We start from the raw sequence: 27557 nt of genomic DNA, 5'->3' as shown, positions 1-27557 counted from the left end.
TTTGATGGAAAAGTTGATAGAACCTAGTGACTCAATACATGTGGGGAGAGAGGAAAACGAGCTTGAGTTGCGGTGTTAAGACAAGGCATCTAGTGCCTTTGGGAACAGGAACTTCAGGAGAGCTGGTTGGCGAGGCACCATGAGTTTGGTCTTGATGCCCTCTGAGGATCCTCCTTTGGGTCTCCTGGAGGAGGATGTGAATCCGACAGATCACTGCCTATACTGGGACAACCACTGCTCCTTACACTGGCCTGCGCTCTGATTGTAGATTTTAGCAAGTGGTCATTAGAGGACAGGAGAACTGAGGCTCAGTCAGGCAATGATCTGCGTAAGGTTACGTAATAAGTGGCTAGTGGAGCTAAGGCCAGAATGTAGTTCCCCTGACCTTCAGTACTTTCTACCCGTACCACTGCGGAGAGCAGTTCCTGACTGTGTAATGTCTGCCCCAGACCGGTTTGGCTGGCATCTCTTGCCTCCAGGCTGGGAGTCTGGAGGTGGTGGAGTAGCACGTGGCTTATTAAAAACACCTGTCTTTCCTTGTCACCATGACCTTGTCGGAACACCTGGGAGTGGATTGGGGGCTGCAGCCCCTGGGGCAGGAACACTAACAGAGAACTGCGGCAGAGCAGGTGGCAGCTTTGACCTTCACTGTCACAGGAAAGCCCTGGACCGAGCAGGAATGTCAGCTGTCTGCTTTGGCCCTGCTGTGTTCAGCACTACTAGCCTAGGAGACCACAGGCCAGGCTGCGTCGGGACTCAAATTCTCAAGCAGTCCAGGGAGGCAGAGACATCTGCTTTAACCTCCAGAGCCATGTGACTCACTGTCATTTACAGTTATATACAGGAACTGTGGCCACAGCTTCATGAGCTAAGGACAGGGTGAGGTGGGGAGGGAGTAGTGGGAAACCACAGTTGGGAGATTCTTGTGTAATTTGCATTATGGACCAAATCTCCAAAGCAGAACTGTGACTCTGGCTAGCCCTGCAGAGTGCTGGCAGTATGTGAAGATCAGGGACTACCATCCCTGGTTTGTTCTAGAATGCCACCTCCCTCCCCAGGGCATTCCCAAGGTGGCATAGGACTGCTTGCAGGTGCCTGAATCGCCCTCCCCCTATCCTGGTAAGGCAAAGGCTGATCCACAGACTCTCACACTTGAGATCTGAAGTCAATCTTTCCTCATTGTGAGGGCTGCCTGGAGTGTATTTTAGGATGTTTGGCAGCTACTTTGGCTTCTACTCAGTAGGATATCTTCAGATATTGCCAAATGTCCTCTGCAGGGCTGGAGGAATGGTCCCTGGTTGAGAATCCCCGTGGGAGGACCAGAAGCCTTGCTCTGTGCTTATGGAGAGAAATGTATAGAGCTAACACATGCGAATCTGCCACAACAGGTTGGCAAAAACAATTAAGTGGTTCGCGTTTGCTGTCACACAGCCCATGCAGTGTTCCATGGGATCTTTGTTATGGTGGTGCCTCGTTTGCGGTGGGGAGGCTCCAGAAGCACTGCTCTCACTTGGCACCCTGTTGGAGCTCTGGTTGAGGCTGAGGGTGGCATCTGAACAGGTGCAGCAGAGCCCCACGCTCTGCCCGGTGACCTAATAAGCCGGAGGCCAGCCAGTGTCTAACCCTGCCAAGCCAGGCCAGTTGAAATGCAGCGGCCCTTGCTATGGTGCCCCTCCAGCGAGGTTTGGAATGTGGGATGAGAGCTATTTTGGTCCTGTCTTCCTTTCTGCCTGCACCTCCCTCCCCTGTAAGAATGGAGCTGGAGCTGTGATTCCAGCTAAAAGCAGAAGGAGCACAGGGAGGCACTGAAAGTGGACAGTTATTGCAGATCCCCCTAAATATCCGCTGCAAGGTTGGGAGGGGTTGTGAAGTCTTCAGTAAGATTCAGGACGAGTCCTCATGGGGATCGCTGTCCCCTTTGTGCCCCCTGTGTCCCAGATAAGAGGTGGCAGAGCCTGCCAGTCACTTGTTTTAGCATCTCTGCGGGGTCCCTGTTAGTCACGAGGGCATCCTTTGGGCTAAAGCTTCTTAGTGTGTTCTTAGGAAATGGTGAAAGCAGCCAGTTGAAAGTAATTGGGAGCCCAGCATGGTAACCTAGTGGCTAAAGTCCTTGCCTTGCATGTGCTGGGATCCCATATGGGCGTCAGTTCAGGTCCTGGCTGTCTCACTTCCCATCTAGCTCCCTGCTTGTAGCCTGGGAAAGTAGTTGAGGATGGCCCAAGGTTTTGGGCCCCTGCACCCATATGGAAGACCTGGAGGAAGCTCCTGGCTCCTGGCTTTGGATCAGCTCAGTTCCAGCCATTGTGGCCACTTGAGTGAATCATTGGACAGAAGATCTTTCTGTCTCTCCTTTCTGTAAATCTGACTTTCCAATAAAAATAATTCTTTTTAAAAGTAATTGTAGCATATCCTCTTTTAAAAAGCCAGTGTCCCTTCTATTTTTTAATTACTGACTTTTTTTTTAACTTGAGTTACAGAGAGGGCGGGGGGAGAGAGAGAGAGACAACGAGATCTTCCATCTGCTGATTCACTCCCCAAATGGCTGCAACAGGTGGAGCTGGACCAGTCAGAAACCAGGATCCAGGAGCCTCTTCTGGGTCTCCTATGTGGGTACATAGTCCTAAGGACTTGAACCATCTTCCACTGCTTTCCCAGGCCATGAGTGGGAGCTGGATTGGACGTGGAGCAGCTGAGACTCAAAATGACACCCATATGTGATGCTAGGGCCTCAGGTGGAATCTTAGCTTGCTATGCTACCATACCAACCCCCCAGTGTCCCCTGTTGAAGGTTGCCTCTCTGAGTGTGGGAAATGAGCAATGGAAAGGGCACTTGCTAGGGCCTTAACAGTGCACTCCAGCTTTCCCTCAGGGTGCCAGCTGTCTCTTGCAGTCTGCCCCATCTGAGGGCTTGGGCAGTTACACAGAGAGTGACATCCTAGATGTTTCTCCCTCTCTTAGGACGTGGACACGGGCTTTTTCTCCCAAGCTCAGGGAAGATGGGAGAAGATTTTGCCCATGTCAGCCCTGTTTAGGAGGCATCCATAGTGCAGTGAGGGTTATGGAAGAGCTAACAGAGGCTCTCAGAATTGCTTTTTGGAGCAGGTGAACTAATAGTTTGAATCGACTTTCATAAACCTCCCCTGGCTTGACCTGCTCCCCCACCTGCCCCGGTCACATGGATTCGTGTTAGTGCATATTGCTCTCTGCTGTGTTCACACTTGCGCCTTGAGAGAACATGGGTCAGTATTGAGGACAGTCTGGAGTATGGCTTTTGGTATGATTTGCCAGCGGCTCATGCCCAGGACTTTTTAGCTGTCCATGTCTGGTGAGGGCTGTTGTTCTCCGTCTTGGCCGCATTTGAGAATTACCTGGCGAATTCTCAAAAACAGCCCCCAAACGAACCCTAGCCCTAGAGACTCTAATTGAATTTGCCATGGCCAGGGCCCAGGCACTGACATTTTTAAAAGTTCCCCAGGAGATGTTGCTATGTAGCTAGAGTTGAGAGGTGGAGGATGTGAGCTGGGGGAGGGTGTTGCAACAGGATACCCGAAGAGCTTTAGCCACAACAAACGTTCAGCTGGGTCCCTGTGACATCCAGCCATTTCTTGTCCTTATTCTTTTTTTCTTTTAAAAAGTTATTTATCTGAAAAAGCAGAGTGAGTGAGAGAGGGAGCTATCTCTCCCACCTGCTGGGTCACTCCCCAAATTGCTGCAGTAGCTAGGAGCCCGGAGCTCATTTTAGGACATTCACATAAGTGGCAGGGACCCAAAAACTTGAGCCATCACCTGCTGCTTGGTCAAATCCACAGCAAAGCTTCGAGAACAAAGCCAGTTGCTTAAAATGGCTTAAACTGCAAACAGGGAAGCCATCTTGAGTGGGAAAAGCTTTGTTCCCCGCAGCTTAGTTATCTTTGGGCATGATTGCCTTTCCTTAGTGGGAAATGTTGCCACTCCCCTCCACCCCCCGTGCACAAAGCCTTGCCTTGTTCTTGCAGCATTTCTCAGGGACAGAAGCCCTGTTTTCCTCCTCGTTCCATCTCCTGTGACCAGATGAATGCTCCGTGCTAAGAGGCTGTGTGAATGTAGGCGCAGTTATTGTTGTGACCTCTGAAACCACGTGCGGCAGCTCAGTCATTCCTTCTTTGACACTCCCTCCAGGAGACCTGTGCTTATACTGTGAGGTCTGGTTTGACTCCGGTATTTTCCAGAAAGTATGCCCTCTCTCCACTGACTCTGAAGGCTGAGGTCAACTGGGCCCCTTCCCCAGGGGAAAGAGTATGGCCTTATATCTCAGTGGAATCTACTTTGTGCCAGCTAATTGTTGTTACTGTCCTGTCCTGGCACATCACCCCGGCTCTCACCAGAGCATGGCCTGCCGTAGTATAGCAGTTCAAACTGTAGGCAGCCATGCCTTGGAATCTGCACATCTGGACACTGAACTAGGGCCAGGGGCCACAGACATTCCTACCTCACTCGTCTCAGCCTGCCCAATGTCACTCTCCCCCGCCAGGCACAGAAGCCAATCCTTAATCGGGGCTGCCTGGACTCACCTGTAGCTCCAGGTGAATTGACTCCACTGCAGGTGGGGTAGGTCACTTCTGGCCGCAGCCTGGGCAGGCCAGGACGAGTGGGCAGGATGATGGCAAAAACACCTCGGTGGAGTCCTTAATCACCAAGACATATGTCCCTGGCTGCTGCTTGGAGGAGGGAACCTCAGGTCCTCCCAGGCCACCATGAGATGGTGTATTGTCGGGAGCCAATGTCCCTGACATCCTGTTTGGTAATAATCCATTACATTCCCTAGATTCCTACCATGGAGGGCTGCTGGGGAATTCAGTCGATAGCCCCGCTTCCAACTCTTATGCTCCATTTGTCTTTGGAGCAATTGTAGCCTCTGCGAAACATCTGCCCACGAACCTCACTGTCGTGAGCCATGTGATTCTGATTCTGACCGTGAGTCTGCGCACACTTAGAAGGAGACACCGGTGGGGCCTCCTTCCCCAATTTTCTTTTCCTTTGTGACCCTTCCAAGTCAGTGTTGGGAGGGAACACCATGTTGAGTGGTAGGGGCTTTTATTTTTGTCGCAGTATTGAAGTTAATGCTCTCTAAAGTGGTAAGAAGTGGATGCTAAGATTCCCGGTTTACAGAGGAGACTGAAGTCTAGAGAGGTTGTCTGACTTGCCTAAGGTCAAGGAGTTATAGACTGACGACATAGGATTTGGACTCAGTCTTGTGACTCTGCTGGACCAGAAGAAACAGTGGCCTGGAGTTGGTTCATTCTGAGTCAGAGCTCAATGCTTGTCAGGCAGGTGAGAGCAGGTGGCAGTTACGCAATAGAAAAGCACACTGAATGTTGAATGAGAAGATCAGGGTTGAGGTGGACATTGTACCGTAGTAGGTTAAACCTCTGCTTCAGACACAAACATCTCATAGCAAAGTGCCAGTTCTTGTCCTTCCTACTCTACACTTACAATCCAGTTTCCTGCTAGTGTACCTGGGAAGACAGAACAAGATGGTTCAAGAATATACGTCCCTGACACCCACATGGAAGACCTGGATAGAAGTGCTGGCTTTGGTCTGTCCCAACCCTGGCTATTTCAGGCTTCTGCTGAGTGAATCAGCAGATGAACGATCAGATTTGTAGTCTCAGTTGGGACACTTAATTCTGTGTGACTATGAACCTCACTCTGCCCGGTACACCCATATGGAGAGTCCCCTTGCCCCCACAGGATTTCACCCCACCTTTTGGGGATGGAGCCTCAGGTGTGTTAGTTGACTCCAGCAGGCATCCTGGGGTGAGAATAACTGAGCTCCCTCATTTCTCTTTGCACATCACAAACTTTACGTGTGTAAATCACCTGAGCATCTTGCTGAATGTAGCTTCTGATTGGGTGGTCTGGGGCTCAGCCTAGGACTCTGCATTCCTAACAAACCCCCTGATGACGTTGATGCTGCTGATTCAGAACCACACTTGAGAGCTCGGCTAAAGTAGCCTAGTGGCTAAAGTCTTCACCTTGCATGCTTCAGGATCCCATATGGGTACCGGTTTGGGTCCTGGCTGTTCCACTTCCTATCCAACTTCTTGCTTGTGGCCTGGGAAAGCAGCAGAGGATGGCCCAAAGCCTTGAGACCCTGTACCCATGTGGGAGGCTCTAGGCTTCTGCCTTCCGATTGGCTTAGCTCCAGCCATTGCAGCCACTTGGGGAGTGAGCCAGTGGCTGGAAGATCTTTCTGTCTCTCCTTCACTCTGTGAATCTGACTTTCCAATACAATAATTATATATATATATATACACACATATACATATATATATGAAACAAACCGCACTTGAGGCAGCAAGGGAGCTGGAGGGCATCTGTTGGGAATGAAAGAACTTGGCACCTGCCCCTGTGAGCTGCTTCCCTTTCTGCCAGCCCTGGCCAAGATGGCTATCAAGCCTCAGGGTAGGGGAGCAGGCAGCCTGTCATGCTGCCGTGGGTTTTGTGGCTTGGGCAGATGGCGGAGATGTGTTGGCCTCAGGACTTTTCAGGCTGTACTCTCCCAGCAGCTTCAAGTGGAGAGAGGAGACCAAAAACAAAAGAGGATAAAGTGTATCTCGCCTTTCCGTCTCTTCCTCATTGTCTTAACTCCTTCCATGAGTGACTGAGGGCTATAGTGAAATTTCAAGGGTGTGTTCCCAGCATGCAGACCTGTATCTAGGGGGGTTGGCTTTCCTGACTGGAGTGGCCAACCCAGATGTGCAACTGTTTGAGGGTCGCCAGCACCCTTCACGGTCACTGCTGTGGAAAATCTGACCTAGTCCATCTTTGGGGTACCTGCTTTTTGGTCGGGATGCAAAAGCAGAGCCGGCTGCTGGGAAGGGCACTGAGAACTGGGAAAGAGCTTCTACCAGGAGTGTGGCAGGAACAGGGGACAGGGAAGTAACCATGCAGCCCTGTCAGCTGCCTTGACAGCGGAAACCCTTTGTTGAGATGCTCCCAGGGGACCTCTGTGCAGGTCCTTTCCGGGCTAGTCTCATCAGCCAGGCCACCATTGACCCAGAGACCTGGCACCATTCTCAGGCCTGCATCGCCCCCTGCCAGACAAACTAGGGTACTACTAGCAGAGCTCATATACTGCGGGGCCTCTCCTGCTTATTCTGAAATCTCTTTCCTAAGGAAGTTATAACATCACTCTCTTCCTCCCTCCTACCCGCCCCTTACTCACACACACGTGAGCACGCAGATGCCTGTAGAGATTAATCCTCAAAGATTGGGCCCTTGAGCCAACTTGGCTACAGCTACATTACAGTAGCCATGCTAGGGTGGACCCCGACCTTGTGGATGAGCTCATGGAATTGCACAGCTGTCCACCCCTGTAGTGTCTTCAAAGCCCTCAGCGGCTCCAGGGGCTCCAGAGCCTTCTTCCCTTCAGATCCTCATCAAGGCATGAGCCTTTAGTAGCCTATTCCTTCTGCCTGATTCCCACCTCCCTACCACTCTCCTTTCCCTTGTCTACTTAGCCAGCATCACATCCTTTGACATATCAATCCTAGCTGCCAGGATCTTATACTGGATCTTTTTATGGGTGAGCACCAGGAAAGGAGGGCTCTTTTTGTCTTGGAAAATCATGGCATTCTCTTTGGAGGTCTCTGGTTAGGATGGCCAGGTGGGACCAATGGCCACAGATGCAGAGGAAATGGAGGAAATGTTGGGGGCGGGACTCCATGGTCAGAGCAGCTTGGCTGAGGCCACCTGCCATCCCTTGCCAACCCTGAAATGACAGGGCCTATGGTCCTAACTCCATTGATCCTTAGTTCCATCTGGCCACCTGTCCAGTCCCAGGATTTTGCCACTGACAGCTTACTCTGGCCAGCAGAATCTTTTGTGTGGCTTTAGTCCAGCTATACATTACCACTGAGGTTGATGGCACTGCCCAGCTCTGTCCTAGGCAGTTTCAGAGCAGAGGCAGCAGACTGACCCAGCCTTTGCCCTCCAAGAATCCCACAAGCCAACACTGTGTCAGCATAATGTTCAGTATTATGCCATCAATTGGCCGATCCACCCAAGGAGAATTGGGACAGCTCTGCGGAGGAGGTGGTCGCTCTGGGGAGGGAAGCCTGCATCTTGAACAGTCAAAGGGGAACCAGAGCCCTGGAAAAGCTGTGCCCAAAGAAGAAGAAACCCCAAGTAGAGTTGGACTGAGATTACACTCTGAACTACAGCTGCTGCTTAGGTCAACTGCTGGACCGGACAAATCATCTGCTTTCTGAGCCTATTTGTGTGTTTGTACAATGGGGCACGTGCAGACTGCTTTGCAGGTTTATTGTGTGTGTTAAAGGAGATTTGGCCATCTAAGTGCGGTGTAATATAAGGTGTGAAGATGGCAAGAGAATAGCAATAAACTTTGCTAAACACCTTACATCTCTTGACTGCTCAAGGATGGTTTGGGTTTGCTCAGTTTCCCCATGGGAGGCTGAGGGTGGAGGTCGAGACCATGCCTTCCAATGGTAATGGTACTCTTTATTCCTGGCAGTGGCCCCTAGTGATGGATTTCATCCCCAGGAAAAGGGCGGAAGAGTGGGAAAGGCTTAGCATAGGTAGGTAGTGAGACTCCAGAAAGCAGTTTGCCAGGATAGACTTGGGCTTGGGAAGTGAGCTGGGCACATGTGCCAGCCCCTTAAGTACCACTCTTGCCATTTCTGGATCCCTTGAAGTAGAGGCTGTCCACTGTTGGAAGGTAGCAGTGGAGCTTGGTGCCAGCACCCTACTAACCCCATATTTCTCTCCCTTCATTGTGTTTCAGAAACTGAGGCCAAAAGAGCATGTGAATGGCTTCGCGCCACAGGATTCCCACAGTATGCTCAGCTTTTTGAAGGTAAGGCCACTCTATCGTGGGCCCTCTTGGATCCTGAAGCCTTCTGATCCTTCAGGTTCTCATCTCTAAAGCAAGGCAGCATCTGATCCTATCTCCAGTTGACACAAGAAACTGTGCATCCTGGCCTTCACTTTCAGGGGCTTAGCTCCTACAGCTGTCACCCTCCCTCTACTGGCAGATTCCCAACAACCTTGGGTGTTACTTCTGGCTTGGAGAACCTTGACTCTATCCTGGCGTGAGCATTCAGCCAGAGCTCCTGAGGGTACAATGTGGACGGTGCCCCCTGGTGTCGTGCACATTGGTGGCCCTACCCTGATACTGCTTGACAACTTATTGCTCTATCATCCTTCCTTTCTCTTCCTTGTTTTTTTCTTGAGCATCATGCTAGGTGTTCCTACTTTGTCCTCTTCTCCCCACATCCCCACTGCACCTTGGCCTCACCCTTCCTTCAGCTTGTCAAGCCCACCAGTGACTTCCATGTGGTCGAATTCTGAGGTCACTTTCAAGTCCTCATCTTGCTACCCCTCTCACAGGCATTACGTTCGTCACTCTTTCAGCTCCCAGAGCACCGCCCCCCTCTCCTGGATGCCTCTCTGGCTGCTGCCTTGGTCTCCTTAGCTGACTCAGCATCCTCTAATATCTAAATGAACATAGGGGGTTCCCATGTTCAACCTGGGCCTTCTTGTCTCTCAGCACTTCCTTCCCATGAGGTTCTTGTCTAAGCGCATCTACATTCTGAGGATCCACAAATGCCACTTTCCAGACCTGCTTCCCAAACTCCCGATTCATCTCTTCAGCTCCCAATTCAGTATCGCTAGTCAGATGTCTGATAGCCAGAATCTATGAGAGCTCACAAGTGTAAAACCAAACTCCTGACGGAGGGCCCCAGTATGTATCCGTTTATGTCAAACCCTGTATCCAAGAATCTTCTTAAATTGATCTTTTCCCTTGTCCCCTATATCTAACCCTCAGCGAGTCCTTTCTCTTTCCAGAATGTGTGTGTGTGTGTGTGTGTGTGTGTGTGTGTGTATAAATGTTTTGACTTATTTGAAATTCAGAGTTTTAGAGAGAGAGAGAGAGAGAGATTGATTTTCTATCTGCTGGTTCACCCCCAAGGTGGGCCAGGCTGAAGTCAGGAGCCAGGAGCTTCTTCCAGGTCTCCCATTTGAGTACAAGGGCCCAAGCACTTGGGCCACCTTCTGCTACATTTTCCAGGCCACAAACAGGGAGCTGGATGGGAAGTGGAGCAGCCAGGACACGGACAAGTGCCCATATGGGCTGCTGGTGCTGCAGGCAGTAGCCTTAGCCTTAGCCGTTATGTCATGATGCTGACTAGATCTACTTCCTATTGCCTCCATCACCACCTATGGTGTGGCCCATCATCCCTGTTTGCCTGAGCTAGTGCACCAGCTGCCTGATCTCCTTTCACTTTTGCCCTCCCATAGTGTTGTCTCCATGCTGCAGCTGGAGAGCTCCTGTGCTCATAGACCAGCCTGTGACTATGTCCCTCCACTGCTCCAAACATTCTCACGGCTTCTCAGCATGCTCAAGCGCAATATGTGCAAGTACGGTGCCTCAGCAGACCATGTGACCCAACCTCTGCTCATTATGCTCCCCTTTGCTCACCTCCCTCTGAGACGCCTGTCTACTTGCTTACACTATCTTTGCCCTCCTTAGAGCAAAGACACTGGTGGGCCCGCTGCCTGGAAGTCTCTTGTGTCTCTGCTCAGCTGTCGTTTTCCCATTTGGGGGGATCCAGCTCTGAAGGCTCAGAAAGATCTTTGCTGACCACGACCCCACCTCTCCAGCTTCTCTCTGTCCTATCTCATCCCATACTCCTATGCCATGGCCCTGGCAGATGTCTTTGATGGCATCTATAACTGCATTGTCTTTGTTTCATGTGTTGTTTTTTGTCTGTTTCCTGTAAGAATGTAGACTCCATGAAAGGAGGAACCATTCTTGACTTCACTATTGCATGTCTGATGCAATCACCTGACACAAAGTAGGTGCTCAATTAATATTCCTTGTGTGACTACGTGAGGAATGGGCTCGTTTTGCAGTAAGATAAGAGAGCTGTGAGACTGCTTAGAGTCTCTGTTCCTTTCCTCTGACTCCTTTCTCTTTTTCCCACCAGGGAGTGGGCTCTGCTTGCTGCTCCGAGCAATGGGAGGAAGTGAGGTGTTACTTGGCTTTCCTGTTACCCTTCGTTACTGTCTTTTCTATGCTTGCTCCTTCCCTACTGCTACCAGTTCTCCTTAGGCTTGAAGGAAGGTGTCTGAGCATCCCAGGTCTCAAGTGCACTATTAGAATCCAGGTTGGCTCCCGGTTGCCATCCAGGATGGTAGACCTCCTGTCCTTCATGGACCTGCCTCACTGATTGTTGGGGACCTCTGGCTCAGCTCAACCTTCCAGGCCTACCCAGCCTCTCCTGACACCTCCCCTGAGCTTCCCAGGCCCCCCTTCTTTACTCCTGGGTTTTTGCTTCTGCTTTGGTTCTTGTCTTCCTGCATCCTCTCTCCCTTAGCCTTTCCCCTCTACCTTGCAGCTCAGGTTGCTGGGGCTGAGTTTCTGATCTACCACTGGGCTCATCGCTGTTTCTCTCTCTGCCACACAGAAGGCTCATTTCCCCTGGATATTGACTCTGTGAAGAAGGACCACGGTTTTCTGGACGAGGACTCTTTGGGGGCCCTGTGCAGGTAGGGTGGGGGCTGGGAACTAGGCCTAGGAAACCAAGAGCCCAGCTTGGGACCTCCTCATGGGAAAACCAATCCCTGTACCTTCTAAGAGCGAAGGAGGCCAGCTCACTCATGAGACTCATTTTCTGAATTCATATGCCCATTCCAGTTTTTTTTTGTCTGTGACACCCTCACCCATTCACTCTGAAAGCCAAGATTTAGCCTTCATTCTTCCTTTAAGTGATACTCCCACATATTCCTCTGATTCTGTCTTTCTCTGCTTAAACTGGCTCAACCCTTGTTGATGCCAAACCATGACTTCTCAGGTCTATTAAAGTAGCTTTCTAACCGGTTTTGGTCTCTATATTCCACACTCCCCTGCTCCCCAACCCGACCCATCTCTGGATCCTTCTGATCTGCAGCCTCCAGAGTCAGCCTGGTAAAGCTCCCAATGGTGTGTGCTCCTTTGCCACTGGCTACAGGAGTAAAGGGCGAGCTTTCTTAGCCTGACCCCTGAGGCCATGTGCAGTGTGGCTTTTGACATGCCTGTCAGCCTTAGACCCACCCTCTTACACCCACATGCCTCTGTTTACTGCTTCCCTCTGTCTTGTCTGCTAGCAATTGGGACAAAACTCCCTCTTTCTATCACCCTCAGACTATCAGTTCCATCCTCTGGAAAGCCTTGTCTGATTGGCCTCTCCTCCCTTCGTGAAAGTTCTTTGCCTTATGAAAATTCTCTGCCTCCTTCTCTGTGTGTCTTCCATCCATGCCTTTTTCTACTCTCTGTTTCCAGACCGTCTCATTTCTGTAGTGAATTATTCCCATATCTCCAGCCTCCTGGGGGACACAGGCCCTAATCTTCCCAGCATCATTTGTGGCACTGAGATGTTCATGCACACTGGAGCATTGGTAGGGGACGGGCGCTTGACAGAGGTTTTGATGGCACAGGGCTAAGAAGTGGTGGATAGCACCTTGGAAGTGTCTTGGTAGGCTGTGCCAGGCTCTGGAGGTTGAGATCTTTAAGTAAACACTTTGATTTTGTTGCAGGAGGCTGATGACCTTGAACAATTGTGCCTCGATGAAACTGGAGGTCCATTTTCAATGCAAGCAGGTAAGTCACAGCAAGTAGAGGGCTATGGCACCGGGGGGAGACTCAGGACATACATCAAACTCTCATGAAACCAGCTCCAGCATCACAGTGTCATAGTTATTGGCAGTGTCCAGAGTAGCGCCTTGCACCAACCTATACATGAGGGCAATAGGGAACCCCCCTTACATTGCAAACTCATGGCTTTTGATCTACAGGTTAGCATGTGAGAGCAAGTGCACGGGTCTGTGGCCTCACCACTGCCTCCTCTACCTTGTGATATGCCACACACACACATGCACACGCGCACACACACACATGCACGCACACTCACACACTCCCTCTCCTGGGTTTACCAATAATTTTGCCTGTTGATGACCTGTCATCAGAGAAATCCATTTTTCTCCAGTGCTTGCTATGTGACAGCTGAAGTTCCTTGAATAGGAAGCAGAGACAGAATGATATGATGATCTTGAAAGTCAGGATTCCAGCCTCACCCCCTGGGAGGGCCCACCTCTGCTGAATCTCATTTCCTCATCTCTACAAGGAATTGGGAGGGGATTGAACTAATGGCCTCCAAAGGTCCTGTATCTCTCTGCCCTTTGGAGAAGGCAAACCATGAGGACTCTTGGTCTTTGTATGTTCTTGGAATGCAGGCCCAGCCACCCCGTCCTTTCCTGGGGATAACCTTTGTTGCCTTTCTCTGGAGTTTTCTATACCAGAGAGATTAGCAGTCAGCTAGGGCAGCCCAAGTGATCATAGCCCTGGCCTGGGAGATAGAAAACGCACAGGGCTTGGTTTCACTATGTCATTGGCTGCTGAGTGACCTCAGGCAAGCTTCTGCCTCTCTTTGGGCCTCAGCTATCCCGTGTAGCAAAGGAGGAGATGAATTAGAGAATCTCAAGTCCCCTCCAGCCTTGACGTCCTATGACTGCAATCTCAGATTGTAGCCTAGAGATCTGGGATGCTTTCTCGTTGACTTAACTGCCACTGTATGTCCTTGGGTAGGTGACTACTTATTTGTAGGTTTCAGTGTCCCTCTTTGTGAAATGAGAATGAGCTACATTATTTGGCCGTTACCTTACATCTTGGCTCTGTGACTCCTGGCTTAAAGCCAGCTCCCTCTCAGGTCTCTTCAAAAGTGTCCCAAGTGTTAGGGGTGGAGTGGAGCAGGAACTTAAAGGAAGGAACTTAAAGGATGGTGCCTCTCTCTGACCTCCCATGGTGCTCTCTCCAGAATGAAGACTCTGAAGAGGAGGAACAGTGTACCATCAGCAACCACTGGACCTTCCAGCGTGAAAGCAAGCGCTGGTCTCGCGTAGGTTCCTCTGACCTTCTGGCCCCACCAAGCCCCAGCCTGCCTGTCACCTCTAGCTGTGAGAGTGTTCTCACTGAGCTGAGTGCCAACTCTCTGCCAGTCATCACCGTGAGTGTACCGCCTGAGCCAGGAGAGCTACCCTCACTGGGCCATGCCTCCAGTGCAAGTGACCAGCCCCTCTTGAACATTAGCCATGGCCATGAGGGGTCCCAGGACAAAGTCAAGAAGCACCGTTCTCGGAGTTTCCTCAAGCACCTGAAGAGAAAGGACAAGGGTGGCGGGCAGCAAGCAGAGCCTGAGCGTGGCCTGGCCATGCCTGAGAAGACCTCCAAAACCTCATCTTTCCGAAGTGGTCGGGGCTTCCTGTCAGGTGGATTTTACAAAGCCAAGGACCGAGCAACTAGTTCTGCCAGCCGCAGTGGTGCTGAGACTCGGAGGGCCTGGGACATCTGGCCTGTGGCCACACTGCGGCATCCTCAGCGCAGACGCTGGGGTGACTGCCTGGTACATGTACCCAGGGACCATAAACCAGGGACATTCCCTCGCTCCCTGTCCATTGAAAGCCTGTGTCTTGAGGATGGGCACCGCCTGGCAGATTGGCAGCCAGGTAGGTGCTGGGGTTATGAAGGGCGCCGTGGCTCCTGTGGCTCAACGGGCAGCCATGCCAGCACCTATGACAATTTACCCGAGCTGTATCCACCAGAGCCTGTGTCAGCTGCGGCTGAGACTGAAGATGAAGACACTGAAGGAAGTTATGCCCACTTAGATGACATCCTCCAGCATGTGTGGGGGCTACAGCAACGGGTGGAGCTCTGGTCTCAGGCCATGTACCCAGACATGCGGCCTGCAGAGAAGGAAGAGGAAGAGGATGAGGAAGAAGAGGAAGAGGCCAGTTCACCAGTGGAAATAGCTACGGCTGAGGCTGAAGGCCAGGCTGAGGCTGAGGCCCAGGGAAGCTCCTCAGCGTGGATCCAGAGTGAAGTCCAGCTAGTAGTACCAGCTCAGATCCAGGCTCCAGCTGAAGCAGAACCATTGGCACAGGCAGAGGCCGAAGCCCCAGTCTCAGTCCCAGTCTTGGCTCCAGTGTTGGCCCCAGCCCCGGCCCCAGCCTCTGCTGTGATCCCAGCTGAGAACAATGAACAAGAAGCAAATTCAGGTGGGGAGCCCACCTCTGCCTCCAGCCTCTCTGTGGAAGGACATTCCATTTCTGACACTGTGGGCTCCTCCAGTGAACTTGACAGTAGCAGAAATTCTGTGAGTGAGGCTGAGGCTTCAGGATCCCTTGCTGGACTGCAGGCCTCAGCACCTCGTGAACGGCGTGATTCCGGCGTGGGGGCCTCACTGACCAGACCCTGCAGGTAGGAGCTCTACATAGGGGTGGGTAGTGGGGATCTATATCTGGCTCTCTCTTTCTCTTTCTGAATCTGAATTGTTAGTCATGAGACCCAGGGGCAGCTCCCTGGGTCTCCCTGGTGGTTACCTCCGGGCAGCCACTCCCAGGAGAGAAATGCAAAGAATATAGAACTTGGGCACCCAGGATATATTAAGAAAATAATAGCTCTTCTTTGGGCTTTGATTTCTGCATCAAATAAAGTAAGAGTATTACAGGAATTGGCCTTTGACTTCCCCTCTCCCCAATCTTCACCCGCCCCACAGCTTTGCAGTCAAGGTTTCCTGGAGCAGGTGGGGAGTAGGTGCTGCTTGTGGCCACTGGATGGGTCTGAGCTCTGTGCCTCCCTCCCAGAAAGCTTCTTGGCCCCTGAGCAGACCTGGAGACCGAGATTAAGCTTTCCCCGTCTCAGGCTTCAGGCAAGGCACGGAAAGTAGTAGTCTCTTCTAGCAACCAAACTATAGTTTTTCCTAAGGCCTAGCCAAACCTACTCCTCTGGCCCTCCCCCCCTTCCCCATTCCAACCAGAAAGCTCCGTTGGCACAGCTTCCAGAACTCCCACCGTCCCAGCCTCAACTCGGAGTCTCTGGAGATCAACCGGCAGTTTGCGGGGCAGATCAACCTGCTGCACAAAGGCTCACTGCTGCGGCTCACTGCCTTCATGGAGAAGTACACCGTGCCCCACAAGCATGGCTGGGTCTGGTAAGTGCCCCCCTTGGTCCATGAGGGGTGAGGGTGGTGGTACAAAGCTGTTCCCTCAGGGAGATGGGCCCTGAAGGTGGATACAGGCAAGCAGAGCCTGATAGGTCAGTGGATTGGTGTGATATGCCAAGTGGCTGGAGTGGGTGTGTCAGGGGCGTTGGGTGGGGAACCCCTGTGATGCAGCTGTACCTCCTCCATGCCAGCCTTACCAATCAGACTGGCTTACATATGTGCAGCTTTGGTTGTCGTTGTCATGTTGAGCACCCTCCTATGGCTCCCCATGGTGCAGAACATGTCCCTTCATGATCCCTTCATATTCTGGTTTTGCTTTCCCTTTCTGGTTCCCAAGCCACCGACTGCAAAGCAATGCCAGTCTCTGGCCAAAGGAACTAAGTCCCTCTTGCTGTGGCTGAGCTGTGCTTTACCCTGCTTCTTTGCCTGTGTTCAGTCTACTGAACTTGACCTGCCTGCAGTGCCTTTTGTCCATTTCTTTTTCCTGTCCCCCGGGACCCTGCTGACTTCCAGCCTCCTTCCTGAAGCCTTCCCTCAGCTGCTACGTACTGTTCTTACCTGCCACTGGCCTTGCCCTGTATTCCTGGCCTGCTACTGTCCATGAATGGTCTGTGTCATTGACATAGTTAGCTCCTTGACCACACTGAGAGCTCTCCAAGGCTTTCTGTGTCTTCTAGTGCTAGGCCCAGAGCTGGCGCTCAGTGAGTGTTGACCTTGGGGATAAGATGTGTTCCTTCCCACCAGCACCGTCACCCCCACCATGAGACCCCAGATAGTCTCCACACTCTTTGCCCTGTCCCTGATTGCTCATCCCCACTACTGTCCAAAACAGGTCAGTTCCAAAGTTCATGAAAAGGAACAAGACCCCAGACTACCGGGGACAGCATGTATTTGGGGTGCCACCGCTCATCCATGTGCAGCGCACGGGCCAGCCACTGCCACAGAGCATTCAGCAAGCCATGCGCTACTTGCGCAGCCAGTGCCTGGACCAGGTGAGCGCTCCCTGGGGGAGCTTGTGCAGAGGTAGTGCTGGAGGGAGGGTAGTCCAAGGCCTTTGAGCTGGGGAGGGAGACTGCTGTGCCCCCCCCCACTAGGCTAGGGCATTTCACCAAAGACCTTTCCTGTTCTTAACAAGTGTGGCAAGATGAAGCCAATACTCCCTTCTCCTTAGGATTAGAGCCTTCCATCCAGCATCCTTCTGGCCCAGACTCTGCTGTTCCCATCTTCTAAGGAGCCTGCCCTAGTCAAGGACCAAATTTTCCTGGTTATCGCCACAAAAGCCATCTTTCTCTTGGGCCTCAAGGCTATAGAAGTCCTTGTTTTTGACTTTGCCATTTGTTTCCTACCTTGTCCAACAGGACACATGGCAGGTTTTGAAAGTCTCTGGGATCACCTACATTCCTGATGCCAAATCCAATACTGGCCTCATGGTCTCCCTTCTCTCTCCCTTCCCCACCAAATCCCTCTCCCTCCCCTATCTGGACCAGGTGGGCATCTTCCGCAAGTCTGGGGTCAAGTCCAGGATCCAGAACCTGCGCCAAATGAATGAGACTTCCCCTGACAATGTCTGCTATGACGGCCAATCAGCCTATGACGTGGCTGACCTGCTGAAGCAGTACTTTCGGGATCTACCTGAACCCATCTTCACCAGCAAGCTCACCACCACTTTTTTGCACATCTACCAGTGTGAGTCACCTGCACATACCTCCCTCCAACACCTGCCCCGTTCTCATCCTCCCTGAATACCATGGGTTGGGGATTGGGGAACTTTTAAACTTAGTGCTAGTCACTGTATCTGGTCTCATATGCTTGTTGGAACATTTATTGTCTGGAGTTGGAAATACTCTTAAAGACTGTATCTACTTCCAAATTCCATTTTATGGAAGCTACACTTACCTTAGTTCACACTGCATGATAATGACAGAAGTCAATCGAGGTCTCTGTCTTGTGGTTTTCTGCCTTGTGTTTTCTGCCTTCTTGGAAGACAAGGGACTTACTGCCAAAGGACCTGCAGAAGTAAGCACAGCCTTGCGCTAACTTTTTGTTGCTCATAGTGCTCCCCAAGGATCAGTGGCTGGCAGCTGCACAAGCCGCTACCTTGCTGCTCCCCGATGAGAACCGAGAGGTGTTGCAGACCCTGCTCTACTTCCTAAGTGACATTGCCTCAGCTGAGGAAAACCAGATGACAGCTGGCAACCTGGCAGTGTGCCTGGCACCCTCCATCTTCCACCTCAATGTCTCCAAGAAGGATAGCCCCTCACCCAGGTGAAATGGGGCAAGATGTGGCAGGGATTGGACCCTGAGGCTTTGGACCCAGTGAGATTCTTTTGGTTTTCAATGGTGGGCACTGATGGAGGGATTAGTCTGATCCAGAGGCCTGGGGTTGATTGGATGTTGGGGAGCCAGGTCTTCCACAAGGCAGCAGGCTGTTTCATTGTCAGCCATCTTATCTTATTCTCTTGTGCCATCCTCCCCTGTTGCCTTCTGCCTTTAGAATCAGGAGCAAACGCAGCCTGGTTGGCCGGCCAGGCCCTAGGGATCTGAGTGATAACATGGCTGCCACCCAGGGCCTATCACACATGATCAGTGACTGCAAGAAACTTTTCCAGGTGAGCTACCCCATGGGAAGCTCCATGACCCCCATACACCAAGTCAGGGGTAGAGTGCAACTTGACATAGATCCTTTAACCTCCTCATTCCCATCCCCACCCCTACCAACCTCGCCATATCCTTAACATACATCCCAGCAGCTCCTAGCGGTCTCTTGCTCTGCCAGAGCCCTAGACCAGTGTGTGTGTGCTTTCGCAGGTGCCCCAAGACATGGTGCTGCAACTGTGCAGCTCCTACAACGCGGCTGAACTCAGCCCTCCTGGCCCAGCGCTGGCGGAGCTGCGGCGGGCCCGAGCTGCTGGGGTGAGCCTCAGCCTCTACATGGAGGAAAGCATTCAGGAGCTGCTGCGTGATGCCGCGGAGCGCTTCAAGGGTTGGATGAGCGTGCCAGGGCCTCAGCAGACAGAACTGGCGTGTAGAAAGGTGGGTACCACGCCACTCAGGGATTTTTTTTCATGGGGTTGGGAAAAGGCATGGTGCAGGCAAGAGAACCCAAAGAAAGGAGCCACCCAACCAGTCTTGCCAGGCCTGAGCTTGTTGGCCTGGAGAAGGTCAGCCAGCTGGGCAAGTGCCTGAAGGAGTCAAGAGCAAAGTGAATCCCAAGGGATCTTTCTCAGGAACCACCTGACCAAATGCCCCCTCCAGATTTCTCACTACTTTCCTGGCCTCCACCCCCATATTCCTACTCAGCAGTCTGCAAGCTAAACTTACATTTTGCTTGTATTCATGCTTTCCTATTAGCTGACCTGCCCTGTTCCCAAGCATGACATTTCCTAAGCCACCCGCAGCTCCATGGTAATGTGCTCCTACCTGTGTTCAGGGCTTTCTGTCACACCCCAGGCTCCAGGGGATTCCTCTGACCCCCCTCCTTGGCTCTGGCCATCTCTCTCATGGCTGCCAGTTGTCAGTCGGATGGCAAGTGTGAAGGGTCCCATGTATAAAAGTGCCACAACCAAACCTCTCCTCCAGCATCAACGTATAGGTAAGGGAGTGGGAGGATGGAGGAAACTGCCCAGTGCCTGGACTCTATGAATGATGGGTTTTGTGTCACTTCTCTTGCAAGTTGGCCAGTTTCTTAAGGATGTTCACCATCTTCCCTTCTAAAAACTCCCTTGCAGAGATTCCAAAAATACCATGCCTGGGCATTGGTAGGGCCCAACAGGCCTCGGAGAACAGAAGCCTGTTATCTCTTTTTGCTCTCAAGCAGGCTGAGAGGAAGGCAGCCAGTAGGAGGCTGGGGAGTAAGGAGCACAAGGCCAGCAGAAGAGTCTGGCAGCTTTCCCCACTCAGGGGCTGCCATGAGGGGAGCCCCAGGCCCTGCAATTGGAGTTTTGGACTGAGGGCATGGATCTGGAGTTCTCCAGCCCTGACACTTCCCCCTGTTCCCACCCCTGTGGCTCGCAGGCACCAGACGGGCACCCTCTGCGTATGTGGAAGGCATCCACAGAAGTGGCTGCCCCCCCAGCTGTGGTGTTACATCGCGTCCTGCGGGAGCGGGCCCTTTGGGATGAGGACCTGCTGCGAGCCCAGGTGCTGGAAGCCTTGATGCCAGGGGTGGAGCTGTACCACTACGTCACCGATAGCATGGCACCGCATCCCTGCCGCGACTTTGTGGTGCTCCGGTGAGGGGCTGCTGGGGTGGTGGGTCAGGGAAGTGGGATGGGACCCACCGCTCAGAATGTGAATGTGAATGTCTTTTGCACCCACCAGGATGTGGCGCTCTGACCTGCCTCGTGGCGGTTGCCTGCTTGTCTCGCAGTCCTTGGATCCTGAACAACCCGTGCCAGAGTCAGGAGTGCGAGCCCTCATGCTCACTTCCCAGTATCTCATGGAGCCCTGTGGCTTGGGCCGTTCGCGCCTCACTCACATCTGTCGTGCCGACCTCAGGTATCAAGGTTGGGATGGCCTGCCCCCACTCCCTGCTATGATGTTGACCCTTCGCGCTGCCCCTGCGTCACTGTCCTCTGGGATTGGGAGTGAGTCATTTCTTCCCCTTACTTGAGAGCCCCAGGGAGAAATGTGTTACTCACGTCTGGTTTCTACTCCCCAGGGGCCGTTCTCCTGACTGGTACAACAAAGTCTTCGGGCACTTATGTGCCATGGAAGTGGCGAAGATCCGGGACTCCTTCCCTACTCTGCAGGCGGCTGGCCCTGAGACAAAGCTGTGAGCTTTGCGCTGGAAACCATACAGGTCCCTGGCACCAAGAGAGTGACAGGGAGTAAGAGCAGGTGTCTCCCCATTTGTTCCGAAGGTTCCTCTATATGCACAAGGGAGGCAAGGACAATATAGGTGTCCTACCACCACTCCACCTTCATCCCCAGCCAGCACTGTATGCTATGCTACTCTCCTGAGAGAGGAGAGCCCTGTTGATAGCAAGAATACCACTGCTGCCTGCCACCTGCCCCTGAAACCACCTCACAAACTGAACAATCAACCCTGCCCACCATGCACAGGGAGGAGGATGGAGAGGAAAGGAGAGAGAGGAAAGGAAAGGAGAGGAGAGGAGGAGGTGGAGAAAGGGAGAGGAGAGAACAAGAGAGGAGAGGACAGGAGAGGAACAAGGCAGCCCTACTCACTCTTAGACTGACAGGCCAAGCCATTCTATTTGGTGCTAGGGTGGTCCTCTTGAAGTTGGATCAGGAAGGTTCTGGTCCTTCCTTTGGGGCCTACATTGGTCCTGAAGTGCTTTTCCAAAGAAAATGGATTTGAGGCCATGGGCATGTGGTGGAGCACAGAGCAGCCCCAACCACAACCATCTGTTTTGTTTGTGCATAAATACGATGCTGATTTTTATGAGGCTGATGTAGAGGGGATAGTAACTGGCCCCTGGTAGGTGACATGACGATTTGGGACAGCTTGGGATTGCAGAATGGGAACTATCATTTCTCAAGTCTCAAGAAACCCATGAACCAGTCTCCCCCTGGCTTGAGCTCCACGTTTTATCTGTCACTCTCTAGGGTCCCTGGTAGCGTTTGGCCACCCACTACCATGTGTGAAGAACAAACAGGCTCATCCCTACCACACAGTATAGGCAAAAGCTAGTAGTGGCGAGAAGGCAAGTGTCTTAAGATCTCACCTCTTTGGCACACGATAGTAGGTTCACATAGCAGCCCCATCATTAATCAGTGACCTGGCTTCTGGGCCAGCCAGAGAGGAGGATCTGTCTTAGCCAGCTGGGGCTTGATCCAAGCCTGATCTGTCACATGCACATATGCTGCTGCCATCTTTGTTCATATCACAATTTAAATGGCATTCAAAGGGCAACCAGTTTTTTGTCTTTCTGCCAAATAAACTGTATCGGGATGGGTCTTAGCCACCACCGTACTTTTAAGCCAATTTTATGTGTACCTATAAATATTGTACAGTAAGGATGTGTATTTGCATGTGTTTATGGACATATATACACACACATACATACAGGGATGTAGTCTTGTGTGAGTGTATTATAATCTCTTGGTGGGAGTGCGGGTCTGAAAGGTCACAGAGGGCATGGCACTTTCTACAAGAGGAGAGAGACGGAGAGCAGGTTACAGCAAGAACCTTTCACAGAATAATAAAGCATTACTAAAGATGCACTCTGGCTGTGTGACTGTCTTTCTGTTGGGACAAGAAGCTGGTGACTGCAGACAGGGGTTGCAACTTGGTGTCACAGGTCACAGGCTGGAGCATTCTCATTGCCCTTTCTTGAGTCCCAGCTTATTGGTGCTAGGATCTGGAGTGAGGCCATGAGAGGAGTGGGAGAATTCAACTCTGCTTTCTGGGAAGTGATAAAGGGGGTGGGGGAAGACAAATTGGTGAAACCAGGGCTTGGGCAGAAACCATCAAGTCCAGCCTGCGATCTGAGCAGAGTCCAAAGGCTGAGCCTCCCTAGCATGATGAGCCCAGGTGTCCCAACAGTGGCCAGAGCTAAGCTTCTTCCTTTCCCTTCAACTGTTGGCTCTCGGTAAGAATGAGGAGTGGAGAGCCAACCTCAGGAGGCTTGGGGGCACCGTTCTCCCCGTAAGCCAACTCCAGAGAGGTTCCAGCACCTTAAGGCAACCTCAGGTCTGGCTGCATAGACTAGTGAAACCCAGGGTACTGCACATGCCCCATCACCTTGACTTTCTCAAGAGAAAGGTCCCTCCTTTTCCATATTACTGTGGACACTGCATTTCCAGGCTCCAGCTGGAGAAGATCTTGGGAAGCTGGAGATAAAACTGTAGACTTTGGATTCCTCCCTGCCTTCACATCAGATGAAGTGCTGTCAGTAGCCTGAGCCTGTGAGTCCTGTTCGCTGAACCCCAGCTGCATCCTAGGCCAGTCATCCCTGGCTCAGAAAGTATTCCCAGTGGCCCAACCCAGTCTACAGGCCACCTAGCCAAAGCACGTTGGGGCACCTATCACATATATATTTAAGATTTGTTTTTTCTTTGAAAGATTTACAGAGAGAAGGTAGGACAGACAGAGATCTGCCATCTGCTGGGTCACTCCCCAAATGGTCACTTCAGCCAGAGATGAGCTGATCTGAAGCCAGGATCCAGGAGCTTACTCTGGGTCTCCCACATGGGGAAAGGACCCAAGGACTTGGGCCATCTTGTGCTGCCTTTCCAGGCCATAATCAGGAAGCTGGATCAGAACTGGAGCAGTTGAGACTCAAACTGGCAGCCGGACAGCAGGCTGGCTCCAGAGGTCATGGCTTGGCCTCAAAGTCTTACCTCTGTTATCACCTCCTTCCAGTCTTTGTTTCATTGGTCCCATTGTGCCATTGACCTTTCCTCTCTGTGCCTCTAAGAGGTGTTGGCTAGCCCTGGAAGGGAGCAAGGCGGAATAGGGGACCAGTCATCTCTGCCTGGGGGAAAGCTAAATGGTGGCCATCACATATGGGTATGAGAGTGGAGAGAATGATGTGAGCAGCTCTGTGCTTCAAGGACAGCAGTGTGAAGCTCTGGCCAGGAATTTTCCTTTTTTTTATTTTTTTAAAAGATTTATTTTTATTTTTTTTATTGGAAAGGCGGATATACAGAGAGGAGAGACAGAGAGGAAGATCTTCCGTCCGATGATTCACTCCCCAAGTGAGCGCAACGGCCGATGCTATGTCGATCTGAAGCCAGGATCCAGGAACTTCTTCTGGTTCTCCCATGCGGGTGCAGGGTCCCAAGGCTTTGGGCCGTCCTTGACTGCTTTCCTGGGCCACAGGCAGGGAGCTGGATGGGAAGCGGGGCTGCCGGGATAGAACTAGTGCCCATATGGGATCCCGGGCATGCAAGGCGAGGACCTTAACCACTGCGCCACCGCGCCGGGCCCTGGCCAGGAGTTTTCAAGGAAGGCATCACAGAACCATGTGGCACAGCCACTGTCCCCTCCTGTTCTGGAAAGAGGCTGTGGTAAGCAGTACACAGGCTGCAGCACAGCCCGCTGTTAATGGGTGGTATGAAAATGACCATGCAGGAGGTGAAGGTCACTCGGAGTCAAGAGCAACAGTCGGGGAGTTCGGGAATTCTCCTTTTACTTCCGGATGCTGCTGCCCCTGACCAGCTGTTAGGAATGAGGAAAACCAAGATCTTAATCACTAGTCTGTGCTCACAGGTGGCCTCACAGCTAGCTCCCCAGCACTGCCTCGTGTCAAATATATGCTCAGAACTTCCCCACAGGCCCCAGACTTCAATGAACATCCACATCAACCCCAGAAGCCTGCTGGGCTCCTCCACATTGTGGAATGGAACCTGGGAATTTACATTTTGCTAAAATTCCAAAAGGATACTGATGCTGCTGGCTCAGTGTCACGCCACAAAAATCCACTGACCTGTATGGGGAGGATACCACAGATGATAATCACACAAGTCTTACTCAACTGAATCCAGCTCAGATGCGGTTTGAACTTGCCCCTCGGTACCATGTTCAATCACCCTCCCTAAACCTCAGTTCTCTTATCTTTATGAGCAGTCGTCTTTATTGTGTCTAGCTTGTGGTGAGTATTTACTCCTCTGCAGATTGCCATAGTGCTGTGTATCTTATTAATTATAATACATCACAACTTCCTTTGTGACACAGGGCACAGCTTAGTACTATATTTGGACAGAAATGAGTTCAAGACGGAGGATCTGTAAAAGAGAAAGGAAGAGGGGTACCTGACCCAAGATACCCTCTTTTGACCTCAGAGCCGTCACTCTTTGGGCACTGACTTGAAGGAACTTGAAGGAATCACTCACTCTGTCTCTGGAGACTCCTTCCAAGGTCACTCCCGGCTCAGACCTTGATGGCTTATGCTTCATTTGCATAAGGCTACCCTTCTCCTTCCTAGGAAATTTGAACTGAAATTCCACCAGCAGCCAGGCAGGTAGCACAAACAAGCCATGCTGGCTACAGAGCAGGATAACTGGGCAGCACATGCCCCATCTGAAAAGCGCAGCTGTGGGAGCCAGGAACCAGATAGCTACATCTTCTGGAAAATCTAGAAGTCTAGACATTTATGTAAGATCTACTTATTTTTTCAATATTGGTGATTCATAAGGGAAAAAAAAAAAGCTTAACACACAATAGGCCCAACATGTCAGCATGATTAGTCCAACTGTTGGCAACCTCTTCTCTAGAAACACTTGGAAAATGATGTGGTTCCTTGTCCAGATTCATAATCAGGCAGGCATCTTGTCCCTTTTGGGCCCAGTCCCTGCTGGGACCAGGATCCACCCAGTGCTGCCCTTCAATAAAAGCATCTGATGAGCACGGCATGTAGCCTGGACTTGGGCACAAAGCAGACTGCATACACACCATCGAAAGTGTGCCTAGGTAGGAGGCATGGGTGATAACACAGGCACAGAGGTGAAAGAACAGGTTCTGGAAGGCAGAGAAGCTATCGGTGTTGGCCTTGTGTGGCAAACCCTAGAAGGGACAGTTGAGATAAAGCAAACCTGTGTGCCCTGTGAGGCCAGTGGGGTGGAGGGGGCATGCCCTAAGACAGTAGAGTCCACAAGAGGTCACTGCTGTTCTGTGTGGGTACAAGGGGCACACAAGACAGGAAGCTGCTGGGGCTCAAACCCAGGCTGTATCCCACCACTCAAATGTTCTCAGCATCCACTGACATTTGCCTTTTTATCTTCATATGGTCCTGTAGACTTCTTTTATCCCCTCTGGCCACTCCCCCTCTTGTCCCTCTCCATCTTAGAGCCCCTAAACGTCTGCCCCTCTCTTTCTAGATCCCATTGATTCCTCGGGGCTGGAAAACTTCTCTCTAAGAGGGGGAACAAACATCATAACAAACATAATAATCAGTGGTACAGCATGTTGCAAAGTGATTGGTGCTTTGGAAATAAAATAAGGCAAGGAAGGGGAATTACAAGTGCTGGGGTGAAGGAAGTCGTAGACATGTTAAGTTATCCTTTTTTAAAAAAAAAGATTTATTTTAACTGCAAAGGCAGATTTACAGAGAGAAAGAACTTCCCTTGGTCTTTTTGAAGAACAGTGAGCGTGGCTGGAGCAGGGAGCAAGTGGATGAGTTAGTTAGATGCAGTTGGCAAGGCCTTGATGAGAAAATTTCCACCTCCACAGCATCTCCTATAGCTGCTCTCTGCTCTCAGTGGGTGAAGCAGCTTAGTTCGTGTTTCATTCCTTTCTGCTTTGATTTCAGGCACAGTCCCTTTGTCGCTTGGGCCACCCTTTTCCATCTGGTGTATCTTTCTAAAGCCCTACGTCTTTCTGGCACTGGACTCAATGGTTTTCTCACCTTTTCCCAACGAATTACAACACTTTGGCATTCAGTGCATGCCTCCCCCAAACCCCTCCCCCCCCCCAGTGTGGTCTTGACTTGTTTATCAACTTTCTCTTCCCCTTCACATCCCTTCAGTAGTCACTAACCAGGAATGTACCTATAGTTCTTTCTACTGGAAATAGAGGTAAGACTGCTCTTGAATTCAGAGATTCCAAGTGCAAGAGTCAGTATGCCAGCTCTAGGCTATGGCGCTAAAGGCAAATAATTTCACTTTGACTGGTGGCATTAGTTTTGCTGTACCTAAAAGGAGGTTCAGAGAGACATGTGATGCTAAGTAATCACTTAGCTATGTTTTTGTTTATTGTAAATAGTTATCATGCTACCCAGGCAACATTAAGGCTTCCTCAAATAAATTTAATGGCTTCCTCAAATCTCATTAGAAATACTCAAATATGTCTATACCATGAAACTATCCCTGACATTTCCAGCAAGATCTAATCTCACTCCTCTGAGTTGTCATCACCTTTTATTTTCTTTTCATTTGAAAGGCAGAGTTACAGAAAAAAAAAGAGAATGAATGAGAGCGAGAGAAAAATCACCTATCTACTGGTTCACTTCCCAAATGGTTGCAATGGCCAGTGCTGAATTGATCCAAAGCCAGGAGCTTCTTCCAGTCTCCCATGTGGGAGCAGACCCCCAAGAATCTGAGTCATCAAAACTGCTGTTTTCTCAGGCCATTAGCTGTGAGCTGGATCAGAAGTGGAGCAGCCAGGACTCCAACTCCAAATAGTGCCCATATGAGAAGCAACACGTAGGCAGAAATTTAGACTACCATGCCATGACATCAGCCCCTCATTGTCTTCTTTTATATATATATATATTTTTTTTTTATTGGAAAGGCGGATATACAGAGAGGAGGAGAGACAGAGAGGAAGATCTTCCACCCAATGGTTCACTCCTCAAATGAGCGCAACGGCTGGAGCTGAGCCAATCTGAAGCCAGGAGCCAGGAGCTCTTCTGGGTCTCCCACGTGGGCACAGGGTCCCAAGGCTTTGGGCCATCCTTGACTGCTTTCCCAGGCCACAAGCAGGGAGCTGGATGGGAAGCAGGGCCACCGGTATTAGAACCGGTGACCATATGGGATCCTGGAGTGCAAGGAGAGGACTTTAACCACTAGGCTATCGCGTCGGGCCCCCATCATTGTCTTCTGTTTCCCTTTCAA

The 27557-nt window shown here is 51.3% G+C and overlaps 1 protein-coding gene across 1 annotated transcript in view; it reads left to right on the top strand.

Annotated features, from left to right (window-relative positions):
- STARD8 (StAR related lipid transfer domain containing 8) overlaps positions 1-22224 on the top strand; it is a 40580-nt gene extending 18356 nt beyond the window's left edge. Inside the window, exons 2-14 of the mRNA XM_041000934.1 lie at positions 8786-8857; positions 11472-11553; positions 12580-12643; positions 13857-15295; positions 15855-16028; positions 16873-17032; positions 17528-17726; positions 18095-18305; positions 18535-18649; positions 18849-19073; positions 20055-20272; positions 20361-20537; positions 20701-22224. Of these exons, the coding sequence (XP_040856868.1) occupies positions 8786-8857; positions 11472-11553; positions 12580-12643; positions 13857-15295; positions 15855-16028; positions 16873-17032; positions 17528-17726; positions 18095-18305; positions 18535-18649; positions 18849-19073; positions 20055-20272; positions 20361-20537; positions 20701-20818 (3254 nt within the window). The 3' untranslated portion in view covers positions 20819-22224. The remainder of the gene's footprint in view (positions 1-8785; positions 8858-11471; positions 11554-12579; positions 12644-13856; positions 15296-15854; positions 16029-16872; positions 17033-17527; positions 17727-18094; positions 18306-18534; positions 18650-18848; positions 19074-20054; positions 20273-20360; positions 20538-20700) is intronic.
- The last annotated feature ends 5333 nt before the right edge of the window (positions 22225-27557 follow it).

Source organism: Ochotona curzoniae, unplaced genomic scaffold, assembly GCF_017591425.1.
Source record: "Ochotona curzoniae isolate NIBS_2020 unplaced genomic scaffold, NIBS_Ocur_1.0 contig_1274, whole genome shotgun sequence".
Lineage (NCBI taxonomy): Eukaryota > Metazoa > Chordata > Mammalia > Lagomorpha > Ochotonidae > Ochotona > Ochotona curzoniae.
Note: the sequence above shows the minus strand (reverse complement) of the source record. Positions and strands in the feature narration are given on the sequence as shown.